This window comes from Notamacropus eugenii, chromosome 3, assembly GCF_028372415.1.
Source record: "Notamacropus eugenii isolate mMacEug1 chromosome 3, mMacEug1.pri_v2, whole genome shotgun sequence".
In the NCBI taxonomy this organism is placed as follows: domain Eukaryota; kingdom Metazoa; phylum Chordata; class Mammalia; order Diprotodontia; family Macropodidae; genus Notamacropus; species Notamacropus eugenii.
The window spans coordinates 213,948,965-213,963,589 of NC_092874.1; the positions used below are offsets into that span (position 1 = coordinate 213,948,965).

Consider the following 14,625-nt stretch of genomic DNA (forward strand, 5'->3'; position numbering starts at 1 on the left):
TAATTCACAGATCTCCAAATCAAGACAGACAGATAAGACAGATATAGATACAGATATATCCTTAAGATGAAACAGGCTTGAAAATCACACCCCTGTTTTGTTCAAGGATTCCCATTTAGTCAGTAGGAATTCCACAACACAGAGAACCCTTGTGCAGAGTTGATGAGAATTTCGGGTGAAACTTCCTCTTAAATATAGACAAAACGTAGAAGTTAATAATTTTCTTAAATTGCAGTACCACAGAATGTTACAGCATATGTTCAGCAGGACTGATAGAATGGCCTAACAGCTTCCGAACACATTCATTCTCTCCCCACCTCTATGGCGTACAGTTCTTTGTCTAATATCTAGATTGTAAAAAGAATTGCTTTTCTAAAAACATAGGTGACACAGTTGTTTACCAAATTACACAATGTAAGAAAATTTAAAAATATAACAACATCCAAAATAATACTACGTATCTAAAATAAAAACAAATCCACTATCAATTTAGATGAATGTATTTCCAAATTACCTTGCACAGAAAATCATTTGTATCATAATTAATATGTGGAAGCTATGTCTTTAAATCACCTATATATTTTCATTACAGCAAAGATTTTCAAATGAAAATTTGCTATTATAGTAAATACCATTATTACCCATTTATAACTAATATAATTCACTGAATATTAACATTTTTCAAATTACCTAATTTTGTCACATCCTTTTAATATTGCCTTGAGCACTTTACATTCATTGCATCATTTTGATCCCACAACCATTATTATTTTTCACTTTACAAATAAGGAAATGGGGCAAACAGAGATAAAAATAACTTGTCATGAATTACATAGCTGATACGTTTCTGCAGCTGAAACAGAGAAGGGTAGAGGTTGGTTGGCTCCCCTAACTTAGTACTGCCATGAGAGGCTCTGCAAGGACACTCAGATTCTCTCAGGCAGCAATAGGTGCTGAGGGATGCAGCAGAAGGCACTGTACAGGAGCTAAGGTGGCTGGTGTCAGTGCCCTCACAGTAGTGATAATTCTTGGTGGCAGAGCTCAGGGAATACTGGCCACAGGGCCTGATCTGTCCTCCATTCCCTCTCCCCACAGCTGCAGATGTTGCTGGGGCTGGGACCACTTGCAGCAGCTGGGGCAGGGTGGCCAGGATGTACTGTACCTCAGTCAGAGATCTAGGCTTTGCCTAGAAGGGTGGGCAACAGGTGCCCAGGAACGTGGGATCATTGGGACCACTGCTAGCGGGATCCCTGCTCTGGCTGCTGCCCTCCCTCCTTCTGGCAGGTGGGGAAGGTTGGTTCAAGTTTTCCTTACAATTCTCCAGGATTCTCTTTTCTTAATCTGATTTGAGGTAAGGGGTTAACAGGGAAAACATGGGGCTATTTACAATCCCCATACTGAGATACACTCTTGACTTCAGTGGGGTGGGAGTAGGAAATGCTGAGAGATCAGGGTTGAAGGGAGGTGTTTCAGCACAGGATGAGTTTCTAGAATTACCCCCAAATCTTAGGAGTTTTCTCCTCCAATCATTATATGATTCATTTCTAAACTCCTTAATGATTAATCTCAAAAGCTCCAGAATTTGCTAAGATATTTTAGCAGTTTCAACCTTATTTTTCTAGCTTTTTCTATGACCCCAATTTGGCCAGAGTTGAGATCACAGAATAAAAATAAAGTCTTACAGGATTTTCCTTTTTTAAAAAATAATCTACCCTCCCATGGAAAGCCTTCAGAAGAACAAATCCTGTGGGCACCAAATCCCAGCACTGTCAGGGAAAAAATATCTAGTCTCTAGTTGTGGTCCTATCCAAGTCACAGCACCATAGTTGTCAACCTTTCAGTTTGTTCTAAGAAAGAGAGACAAAATTGGGCTGTATATGCATGTTTATTTCTCCCAACACAGGCAGACATGCATATGAATGCATGATAGTCATTTGGAAATGAGGCTCAAAGAAAGGCCACTTGAAGACTATATACCCATAGAGCAAGGAAGTGTCACCCCTTCCTATTCTGACATAGGATGCCTGTGTCCTCTGTCAGCCCCAAACATGGAAATGTCTTAAAACATGAATGTCATGATAGAATAGTGCCCGTAAAACAAGATAAAAGAAGCTCTGTTAATCAAGATAGCATCTGCTTCAAGGCGCCTGGTCCTTATCCATCATAAACAGAAGAAAGTTTCCAATCAGATTAATTTTGGGATTCACTAAGAAAGCATGCAAAGTATTATAATATGTTAATTCAGAGTGGGCCAAAATGTCTTTTTCCTGATTTGCCAATGCCAGTTTTTGGCTTTTTTCAATTGGGGGTGAGGAGCTAAAGCTGGTTCACACATCAGATAAATGAAATCACTAAGAAAAAAAATTCAACTTCATTGTACTATTGAATCATTAGCAAAATTTCCATAGATTAGAAAGAGAAAAAAATTTTTTTAAGTTTGAAAGACAGACAAGACCCAGCCATCTCAATTCCCTCATTTTACAGCTAAGAAAAATGGAGCTTAGAAATATGTCAAGTGACTTGCTTTAGGTCACATAGGTAATACATTGCTTATCTGAAATTTGAACCAGTTTCCATGGCTTTACATTCAGTACACTTTTACTATACTCTGCAGGATCAGAAGTGAGAAATATGAAGATTCAGTATGAAATAGAACTAACAGATCAAAAAAATGGAAAGAAGGTTGGAATATAGAATAATTTGTCAGGTGCAAATCAGAGAGTATCTGCATTGGCTTGCTAAGTCAACAATTACCACAAAAAACTAATAGCTGTTTGGGTTTTTTTTAAAAAAAAAATACTGACTTGCCTCTGTAACACAGGTTTCTAGGATTGCTAAGAGAATCAGAGTAAAAGGATTCTAGAGAGACTTGAGTAAGCTAGAAAATGGATAGGAATATATATTTTCCAGCGTTCTTGGGTTTGCTTTTCCTTTGATCTTGGAAAGACTTTGTCCAAGAAGTGTTTACTCAGAGAAAGAGGAAGCAGGAACCCTGACAGTACATGTCATCCATCAGAGCAGAATAAAGCAGAGCAGGACTGAGATCACTTTTTGAAGCTATTAATGAACTTTGTACAGCTTGAAAGAAGCAGATACAGATACATGGTGCACATCATAGAAATGGATGATTCCATCACTGTTATGATGAGATCAAGAACCATTAGTTATTAATCATGCAAGACTCTAATGTTGAAGACATTGTATTTGGTACTTTGTATGGGGAAAACACACATGCACCCATGTGTGAGCGCACATACACTTGCTCTGTAAAACCCTTCAAATTTCATAAAATCAGATTTTAAAGCTGTCATCACTAAAATTGTAATGAGACAACAATTCTAATGAGACAATTCTAAACAATTAATTTTCAGCTTATCAAAATTAAATGAAAGGACTGCTGTTACATCTTGGGTAACAATAATACATTTATTTCATTATAATTTATTTTCCATTCATAGAAAGGACAAAGCACAGTCTTAGTCTACTCAATTGAAAAAATGATAAAAAATAAAAAAAATTCTCAGGCATCATCAATATCAAATAAACTATGAATATCATCTGAAATATAAAGAAACAACAAATATGTTTATATCTATATAAACGTTAATTAAGAACCTTGTGTCTTAAAACAGATAATACATTAGTTTGGTTGACAGTGGTTCAAACATAAGATCACAATTAAATTGGCATAATTTTGTGAAACAATAATAAAGCGAAGTTACATGATCATTATGTGAGCTATTGTGAACTAGTCAATCTTTACAATAATCTTTTAAATCTCTAAATTCTTTGTTTTCCTTTACCTTTCATAATCACTCCATGCAAAAAAAAAAAAAAAAAACTAAACAGTTTTGCTCCTTACCATCATATATCAGGAAAGGAAAAAGGCAAGCAAGCATGTATTAAACAAAAGAATGTACTGTTGATTATATAAAAATGTCCAAATGGGTCACATACGAATAAGAAAATCCAGAGAGAATTAAAAAAAAAACTAAACGTGTGCAAAAAGTTTACAGAGTATTAATTTTTCTTAGATATGAAGATGTTTTTCTCTCCCAACCAGTTTTATGTTTTGTGCAACTTAGTAGTAATCTTAAAATTTCTGGGTCTCTCTGTGGGAAATTATCCATTTTACCTATTTTATTAAAAAGTATCTAATAACAAAGACTTAGAAGCAAATGAATACAATGTTACTATTGTTATAATGAAGACTTTAACATTTACATTTAAATATATAGTACAAAACTTATACAATTTAAAGAAAGAGGTGTAAAGTAGTTATAGATCTAATCTCACTTCTTATAAATATTTTTAATGACCGTTTAACGCATCCTAGAAAGATAAACTCTATGTTTAGTTAGCTAGTAAGGATATGCTAGTAAAATATGATTCAGAGCTTTTATTGTTCTTGAAGCTCTATTACTTGAGAAACTTGATTCATTATCAGTGAGTTTCTTCAACATTCACACTCAATATTTTGAGCCTACCAAGGTAAATAAAAGAATGCTCTTTTTTCCCCTCACAATCTATAAAAACTCATTGACAAAAACTCTTGATAGACACAGTCAGAACATAAACATTATTGGCTACTTCTAGATGTCCAAGTTCATTTATTCTTAAGAAGCAAAAACAAAACAAATATTGCTCTGTTGATTTGGTGCCCCTTAGTCTTTTTTATTTCAGTATTCCATCAAAGTGGGAAATTTTCTTAGAAATCATTTTAGAGAATACTTAAAGCCCTTCACACCCAAAGTTAATTGCCTAAATTCTTACCTTGACTAAAGGAAGGTAATACTTGGGAATGAAGGATTAAAAAGAAAACATAATATTATTAAATCATTGTAACCTGATTCCTTTTTGTGCTTCTAATGAATAACATTTATTCATTCTGTCTTCTTTCACATCTTTAAAAAAATGAATGAAAACATTTAGTAATTCAAAATCAGAATTCCACATACGAATGAAAAGGTTAACTAAAATTTTAGTTAAAAAATAGAATTGAGATTTCATAAAATGAAATAACTTGAAAGTAGAATTTATCATCAGTATGACAAAAAATATACAAATTATCTGTTATTTAGAAAACCACTCTATTTTTAAAAATCCAATGCTATTAGACAATTTAAATGTATATACTTTCACTGAAAAGATTTCGTAATTGAACTACTTTCAAAATACTTAAAATATTCAAATGTGTATTTCTAGGGTGGGGAAAGCTCTACAAGATGAATTAAATGTTTTGCTTTGACTGTACCTCTAAAAACAAAGTATCATGAATGATATGGCCATTCTAAAATAGACACAAAACATATAGAATACAAACATACCAAGTTATTCTTAACATTTATCACGTAAATTGTTTCAATCGCTAGTATACTTCACAACTTATTAAAGCACCCTTGGATGGTGATTTTACTCTTACTATACAATCTATATTAGTGGATGTTAACAATTAATTTGCTGTATTGACCAAATCATGCAACTGCCACAAATCAGTTTGAGTTTTATAAGGCATATTGTAACAAGTTAAAAATCATTTTGTATACATCCCAAAGATGAATGGATTCCTGGATACCTCAGTTCTTGAATTTACTGTAATCCAGCAGGGAAATTTTGTAAATATATAATTGACTTGGCTTAGGATAGTGCCACAGGAATCAGAAAGAATGGTAGTCCTTAAAGATTTGAAGAGCATTCACAGCTGTACATTGATAGCAGATATCCACTACAATCAGAATTCCCAAAAAGCTAAGATGCCAAAGGCAGGCAGCAATAAGCCAAAGAGACTCGGGGAAACTTCAGATGCACCTAAAAAGTAAACATGGCTTGTTATTTGTGATTAGTTAATAGGTATCATAATAATTCAATCCACAATGAGGGAAATCCTGAACATTAAATGGCACCTTTCAAACCATCCTCTTACCAGTGTGTATGAGAACCAACTTTGTGTGTGTATGTTCATCCTTTGTTGCCAAAGAAGACCATGCCATCAGAGAAATAATGACATGACTTGCACTTGACTTTGTTTTGAGTGAGAGAAGTCACCAGCCTCACTTCTTCTCCAGAGCCATCTGAATCCAGTAACCAAGATATTCATCAGGATGACTGAAGATGACCCAGGATGAGGCAACTGGGGTTAAGTGACTTGCCCAAGGTCACACAGCTAGTGGGTGTCAAGTGTCTGAGGTGAGATTTGAACTCAGGTCCTCCTGATTCCTGGTGCTTTATCCACTGCACCACCTAGCTACCCCTTCACAACCAATTTTGTACTAATGCAATGAATGATTTCTATGATGTCTTGTATCTGTAGTTCAATACCTCTTTCTTATCATAAGTAGGATATGGTTTTGCTTAGAATTGTAGTTGACAAATGTTACCTACCTCTCAGGAATATAAATTGATATCCATTGGCATAATATATATGTATATATAATGTCATATATACACATAATATATAACTATTTATAATTATGAATGGTTATATTAGTAAGTAAGGCCTTTATTTGATATTCATATATGTAAAGGTTTTTCAGGCTCTATGTTAGCACTTCACAAATATAAGTTGGAATGGGAAAGCATATAGATGGAGAAACATACACATCATTATGAAGCTTTTGATTCCTCCCTTGAGAAAATCATCCAAGACTACTTGGTTTACAATTGTAAGTGTCAATTATTCCTTGCTTTTTTTTGTTTAAAACCTAAAACCTATCTTGTTTGCCCAGTGATTGGATATGTCCCTATGAACTGAGTCAGCCCCACAGCACTGTGTACTAAATTTAGTTAATTATTAGCTAATTTATGTAAACTACACAACATTCTATTTTTATGGAATAATCTAACAGTAGTGGAGACTGCAAGCAAGTGCTGCTATGCTCAGACATCCCCAGAGACTCCAACAACAAATATGCAGTAAGCACAAAAAGAGTAGATGGACATACAAAGGACAGATAACTAAGTAATGTTTTATGGTATTAGTTTTAATCACAAGTCATTTTAAATAGAGAAAACATGTCATGTGGAAAGTGAATATTTTGCCTCTGTGTAACACTTCAAAATGTACACATATCTTGACTTGGCTGAAAAACTGAATAAATATAACTTTTAGGGTAATGGCACTAGTTCTGAAGTCAAAGGACCCACAATAACATCCCTTCAGAAGGGCATTTGAAGAAAAATTCTAAATTAATTGGAAACTAAATTTTAAAGAACTGGTGGATCAGATAATAAATTTTGGAAATAAAGGAAAATCTGATCCCCAAAATGACAAACATGAGACAATATTACCAAATTTATGTGTTATACCTAAAGAAGTTCTTAGGAGAAACTTTATATTTCTAAATCAACAAAAGAACTAAAGAACAAATCATTAATTTGGATATACAACTAAAAAAAATTAGAAAACATCAAGCACCAGTTAGTGGGAAAAAAAAACCCCAAACCAATAACAACAGCAACAAACCAACTCTAAACCAACAAAGGAAATATTCTGAAAATCAAAGGAAAAATTAATAAAGCTTAATTTTAAAAAATAAAACCAGACTATTAATTTCAGAATTGTTTAAAAGCTGTGTTGGTACTCTTTACATGACATTTAAGAGACCATTAAAAATTGTGTCATGTGCACTTTAAAAGTGTTTAAGAAACTCTTTACACAAGGCATTGGGGAACACCCTTGAAGGGCCAAAGTTTGAATCTAAATCCCCAAAGAACCTTCCAAAATTGAGGGTGTAGACAAATGTGCCAAGTTGGTCCTGGTGGATTTGTTAAGGACAGCAAATATTTAACTGTCCATGGCATATACTTGGAGATAAGCAATGCTTATTGCTAAGTCACTACTGTTGATTCATATTGTTTAGGGATAAAGGACTTAAACTTTACCATAATGAAACAATTCTTTTATTAATTTGTTAGTGAATTCTAGATATGTTAGGTTGTGCATATACTTATGTTATTTTGGATACTTCTTAGGGGTTCCCTGTGTCCTTCTAATGGAAGGACATATTTTGGATAAAATCTAAAAAGGTAGATCCCAGTTGTCCCTCAGTAAGCCACACAATTTTAGGAATGTTCTAAGGGTTTTTAAACATTTCAGTCCACTTAGAGAATCTGTTACTGTAATGCTCCAGAGAGTAAGCAGTATACTTTGGGAATTATGACATCAGTATTTTAATCCTAATGTTAACAAAATGACATGCATACCTGAAATTTTAATTTGTGATACCACTCCATCTCCTCCATCACTATGTGCTCGAACCTCCACAATATACTCTCCATCTCTGGGGATTGGGACCTCTATTGAATGCTTATGAGTTGAATATAACTTGCCCTCATGTTCGCCATCAGGTCTGTAGAGCACCTTGTAAAGTACCAGAATATGTGAAGTTAATGAGTAACATTTTCCTGAGGTGTAGGGATAGGGGTAGGAATAGGTACCAAAGCTATGATTTCATTAGTATAGGGAACTACAAGATGAGCTAACTCCTTCCACCAATGAGGTCCTCCACCTTTCCTACCATGTATAGTCTTGGAGAGTTTCCTAGGGCATTGAGAGGTTAAGTGACTTGCCCAGTGCCATATACACAATATGTTTTCAAGGTGGATTTATTACCACATCATTCTGGTTCTAAGACTAGCTTTCTATACATTTGAAAACAGAAAAAAAATTTCTCACACAATTGATCTTTTCATTAAACTTTTCAAATTCATAGCTGTATTTCATGAGAAAAAAGTATAATAACATTTTATATAATTCCAAGAATAAGGTTTTTCCTTTGGTTCTGCGTGGTCCAGTAATATCTATTACAACTGAATTTTATAATTTTCCCACCTCAAACTAAAGGTACAGGAGGATTTTCCCCCTTTAAATATAAAGCTAGGACTTTCACAAAGGATTAGAGATTATTTTTATACTTTTCTTTATCACTCTGCCTATGGGTAAGTGGGGCATCTTAGGAGGACTATTAGCTGGGGATATATGGAAATAATCTTTTCTTATTTTTATTGATTTAGAGGTAGTACCTCAATCCATCCAAGGCTTCCCTATAGTTATGCAAACATTAGTGACACTTTATCATTGCTGGGTTCGAAACCGCTAAACTACAAAATTCTCTCTCACTAATAACTAAGAAACATTTGGAGCTATTCCATCCATCTTGCATATGTATGTATGCTAAAGAACTGCCCAATAATTTTCTCAAAATTCTTTTTAATTTCAATGCATGTTGTAGTACTAATTTCAATTGAAGTTCTACTCTGAGACTGGAACTAGCAAATTCTCTGGATTTTGTTGAAGCAAGAAAAATATCAATTGCCAGTTTCCCCATGCAAGATAAAAATTTGCATGAGAAAGAAATTAGACTTGAGTTATCTTTTCCTTTTATGTGCTTATTCCCAACTGAGCCAAAAGCAGATGTGGAGGAGTATGGAAGAAATTATCTGTCCCTCTTTTACTTACTTTATATCCTGTTACTGTAGATTCATTTGACATTGCTCTGACATGATCCCAGGTGATAATGTACCTTGAACCAGACCTTACTGAACTAATAATCCTTGGAGGCTGACTTGGGGCTGGGGGGAAAATATTAACATGAAATTAGTAGTTATCTCAGCTGGCATCATTGTAATGTATAATTTATTCATTGTATAATGCCAAACATAAGCATTCAATATGGAAGATGGTTTTGACAGAAAGGTGAAATGGTCATGAAAGGTACTCCACACGATCCTGTAGGCTAGGATAAAGAGATAAATTAATCTTTTTTCCCATTCATTTTACTCAGAAGCTCCAAGCTTCTATGAAACAATCTATGTTTTATCTCTTATTATTGCCTTACTACATGCTTATAGCTTTCCTACCTTGTCAAATAGCACTGATTATTAAAAATAACATTTACCAGTGCTTTTTTTTACCTTAAAAGTACTTCCTAAGGTTTATAATAAGATCTTTATAATCTAAGATTCTAGTTTCTTAAATTACTTTTAATATTTCATATATACTTATAACTTCCACTATAGAATTTATGCTCTATAAGGACAAGTTGCTTCATTTATGGCTTAGCCCATTGCCTGGAACATGGTAGGCACTTAATAAATGCTTGTTGATTTATGAATTCCAGAAGCATGATTTTACTCTTTAGTAATAACAGAAAGTATTCATGGAATGGGGATACATACATATATTTATATATTTCTTAAGGTATTTGCTCCAGTGCTCTGCTTCCTGTCAATATGTCTGGTTAGTTGTCTTACTAGTGCTTTGACCTTAAATTGTGTCCTTAATTTCCATAATCTGTGCATACAGTAAAGGGGGGGGGGGTGATCAGAGTGGGATTTAGAAACTCTATTAGAATATCTGCAGTTAGAGAATCAGGAAAAAGAAAAGGAAAAGGAAAGGTAGTGAAAAGATCATATGAATCATATGACCTTATGACCATAAGAAAAATCAGTGAACAGAAGAAAGAGAGTATTGGAGAGTAAAAACATTGATATTGTTCCAATTAATTTTTTCACCAAAATTCTGAGTTCACATTATATTCCCCAGTTATTAAGAAATAATATTAATGTTAATAGAGGTAAAAGCACCACATTTGAACCTAGTCTCTGATAATCATTTAATATCATTTTTGAACTTTAATAAGGGCCAGAGTCTGAATTAATAAATCAACAGAAGAGCCTGAACCTGACAGCCTCTTTGTTCTCAAAGTAAACACAGAGAATATCTCTTCTTATGTCAACAAAGCCAGATGGATCTGACTTAGCATTCTTTATGAGACATTTAAGTCGAGACACTATCTTGATTAATAGGACCTTTTCCTTATCTTAATATTTTGTGGACATATACTATGCTAGGATATATTAATGGTAAAGAAATCACAGATATTCTGAGTCATAATTTCAATTGATGCTTTGTCAACTCTCTTATCTTATTTACAGCTTACTCAATTAAGAAAATTTCTTTCTCATGGTAGAGTTAAACTCATATAGAGACCATAAATCTGAAGGACACAGACATCCTTGGATTGTCCTAAAAGAGATTTAAGTGTGTTCATTCCTGTATTAGTCAGTCAGAAGTTTCTTTCTGGCTCCATTTTCATGTAACTGCTAGCTTTAAGGGAATAAACAAAAATGATTTTAGCCTGTTTGCCTTTGTAAACAAAACTTTCAGGTCAACATCTCTGAGATGCTCCTCAACAAGGAGGTAGAAATAGTACAAAAGGAACAAAGATATAAAAAGAAAAAATATGGATAGAAAAGGAAACATAAAATGCATATTGGTTCTGGAGGTAACATAGTTATAAGGGCAATATGGAATTCCATGATAACTGAAGGGAGGGAAAATATAGGAGATGAAAATAATTATAACAATAATAATAATTTAAATGTTCCTAAAAGTTTATCAAGCACTTCACATGAGTTCTCTCATATGAATCTCATAAAAACCTTGTGAGGTAGGTACTATTATTAATCCAATATTTAGATGAGGAGACTGAGACTGAAATAGTATAATTCTAGCATATGTATATGCTTGGTTTAGAGTCACACCGCTAGAATATGTCTGAGATAGGATTCAAACTCCTGAAACTATTCTATTATGAAAATCTTAGATCTTACTAACACTTTAAAAGGTAGTCAAGAGAATATCAGTAAAGCCTGTGCTTACTCTCTCATCTATAAAAAAAATTTTCACACCTATATAAAGTAAAAGTATCCTGGTTGAACAAATTAGTAGGGGACAAGTAGACTTTCTTAAATGACATATTCAGGAATGAACCACCTGTTTACCACACCCAAGTAACTGAAAGATGTCAACCCTATAAGATCTCATTGTGTTTACTGTTTTTTGGTTATGATAAAGCATTTGAGTAAGTAGATCAAAATGCCAAAATTGGTGTGAACAGGCTGCAACATGTAACCAATAGGTGTAAAGGATGTCATCAAATATGTGGCAAGCATAGAAGAAGGGCTTGTCACATGGGAAGAGCAAGGGAAAACTACAGACATTGAACTCTTTTATGAGCCTCAGTTTCCATATCTTCAAAATGAGGGGGTGGATGAGATGGTCATTAGTCTCTTTTAGTCTAAATCATCTAGGCTCATTTAATAATTTTCTTTTTTTATTATGAATTTGACAAACACTGATTCAAATAAGCATTTCTTTACAATAAATGAAAGAAAAAATATTTAAATGTGAATCTTGTAAAAATTGCTTTTCAAGTACATAACAAATTCAGCATTTAATTTTCAAAGCTTTCATACTCGTAAGGCCTTCTCTTTTCATTCTTTAATCACTGAATGGCTGTTGCCTCAGTCAGATGGAGGCTTGTTAAAGACCTTAGTTTGAAAAGGCCAAGGTCCCCCACTGCAATCTGGGCCATTTTCAGTTGTCCTGATCTATATCTGGCCACTGGACCCAGATGGCTCTGGAGGAGAAAGTGAGACTGGTGTCGTTCCACAGAATGAATTCATTAAAATCCACTACACTTGCATGTTATAGCATTACTCCCCTGATGTCATGGTCTCTTTGAGAGTAAAGGACAAACATTTTTGTTTGAACCCTGCCTCTAATTTCCCCTTCTACCTTCCCCCATCTTAACTGGAAAAAAAAAACCACACATATAAAGACATTTTTAAAAAACAAATCTAGGCAGAGGATTCTGGGAAGATGGCTGAGTAGGTTAGAAAGAGATTTTCCCCCACAAAAGAGATAAAATAGTACCTTAAGGCGAACAAAATGTGAGAAAAAATAAATAAGAATAGGGGCACAACGGGGACAATTTGAGAAGATCAGAAAAACAATCTCAGGACTAAGATTGGTCCCTATGAAGAGTAAACACCTCCAGGCTACAGTCTGCTTTAGCTTGGTCTGAGAGGCTGCCTTTGCCCCAGCCAGAGGAACTCCCCCCCACCCAAATCCACGGTGAGGGGACTTGGACTTCTGAGCTGGGGAAGATGAAGGGAACCTCTGCTGACAAGGAACACTAGACCCAGCTGTTCTGTGAATAGCGGCCAGGGCAAGAAGGAAAGAACACAGCTGAGTGAGTGTAGAAGCAGTGGAGCAGAAAGCCCCTGGCTGTGGGCACTTACAAGAGATTAAGGTTTTGGTTTTGGTACCAAGCTAGAGGGGAGAACTGAATATCTGAGGAAAAGAGGCACCATCCCCCGTACACCAAGGCTAGAAGTGATTACAAAAATTAAGCTATTACCACCAAAAAAAAAAAATGCACAGGCTAAGGAGAAAGAATTCAACCACAGAAAGCTATTAGGGGAATAGGGATGATCCAGGTTCACCTTCAGTGGAGGATATTGAAGGGGTTGTCAAATGGTCAACTGTCCAAAAAGAATTCATGGAAGATCTTTTAAAAGACTTTAAAAATCAAATGACAGAGATGGAGGAAAAACCAAAAATACAAAGAATGATCCAAGAAAAACAAGAAGATTATGAAAGGAAAGTCATCCAATCAGAAAAGAAAATCCAGAATCTTAAGGAAGAAAATGACACCTTGAAAATTAGAATTGGGCAAGGCAAAATCGGCTAAATTGTAAGAGATCAAGAAATAACTAAACAAAATATAAATAATGAAAAAATAGAAGTAAAAGTAAAATATCTTATAAGAAAACAAAAGATTTGGAGAATAGATCAAGAAGAGAAAACATAAAAATAATTGGACTAACTGAAAGCTATGATCACATAAAGAATCTTAATACAATAACACAAGTATAATTAAAGAAAATTGACCTGAAGCATTAAAACAAGGGGGAGGGGGGGACAGTAGAAATAGAAAAAAATCCATCAATCACCACTTAAAAGAGATTCTATGAGGAAAACTCATAGGAATATTACAGTCAAATTCTGAAACCTCAGCTCAAGGATAAAGAATTAAAAGCATCAAGATTGAAACACTTGAAATATGATGGTGCCAATTAGAATCACACAAGACCTAGCAGTGGACACATTAAAGGACCATTGGCCTTGGAACACTATGTTTTGAAGACTCTAGCTCTAGATGAAAATATTATACCCAGGAAAGTTAAGCATAATTCTGAATGGAAAAAAAATTGGACATTTAATCAACTGTCAGAATTTCAAGACTTTATTAAAAAAAAACAACAACACCTGAACTTAATAAAAGATTTGACATACAAGAGCCAAGAAAATGTAAGGTACATAACAAAGACTGATTATAAGTGATTCAATAAGGACAAACTGTTTACTTTTTATATATGCAAGATGTAAAATGTATGTCTGAGATTCTTATTAATAATTGAGTCGCTCACAAGAAAGATTAGGGAAAATCTGAGTATGATATGAATTTAAAAAGTAAAACCATTTAGAAATAGCTAAAAAGAGTAATTATTCTATACAAATAAAGTGCAAGAGGAAGAACTGACACAGAGGAATTAGATGTGTGGGGAGGGCTGGTAGTTCTGGTAACCTACTTTCATCAGGAGTGGGTTTAAGAGGGAACAACGCACACATATATTTAGAAAAGTATAAAAGTTTTCCAAATTCAGAAGAAATAAAACCATAAGGGGATATGGAGTGGGGAGAGCACAAGGAAGAGATCTTTAGAGGGGAGCATGAGGGAAAAGGGAAAAGGTAAAAAAAAGGTAAAAGTGTTTAGA

General features: G+C 34.2%; 1 protein-coding gene across 2 annotated transcripts in view; it reads right to left on the bottom strand.

Moving 5' to 3' along the window:
* Nucleotides 1-3,405: 3,405 nt before the first annotated feature.
* Nucleotides 3,406-14,625, bottom strand: part of CNTN1 (contactin 1) — a 284,489-nt gene continuing 273,269 nt past the window's right edge. For both annotated transcript variants that reach the window (XM_072654328.1, XM_072654329.1), the window contains 3 exons: nt 9,458-9,570; nt 8,203-8,359; nt 3,406-5,808 (listed from right to left, as the gene is read on the bottom strand). In XM_072654328.1, coding sequence (XP_072510429.1) covers nt 5,732-5,808; nt 8,203-8,359; nt 9,458-9,570 — 347 coding nt within the window. In that variant the 3' untranslated portion in view covers nt 3,406-5,731. The remainder of the gene's footprint in view (nt 5,809-8,202; nt 8,360-9,457; nt 9,571-14,625) is intronic.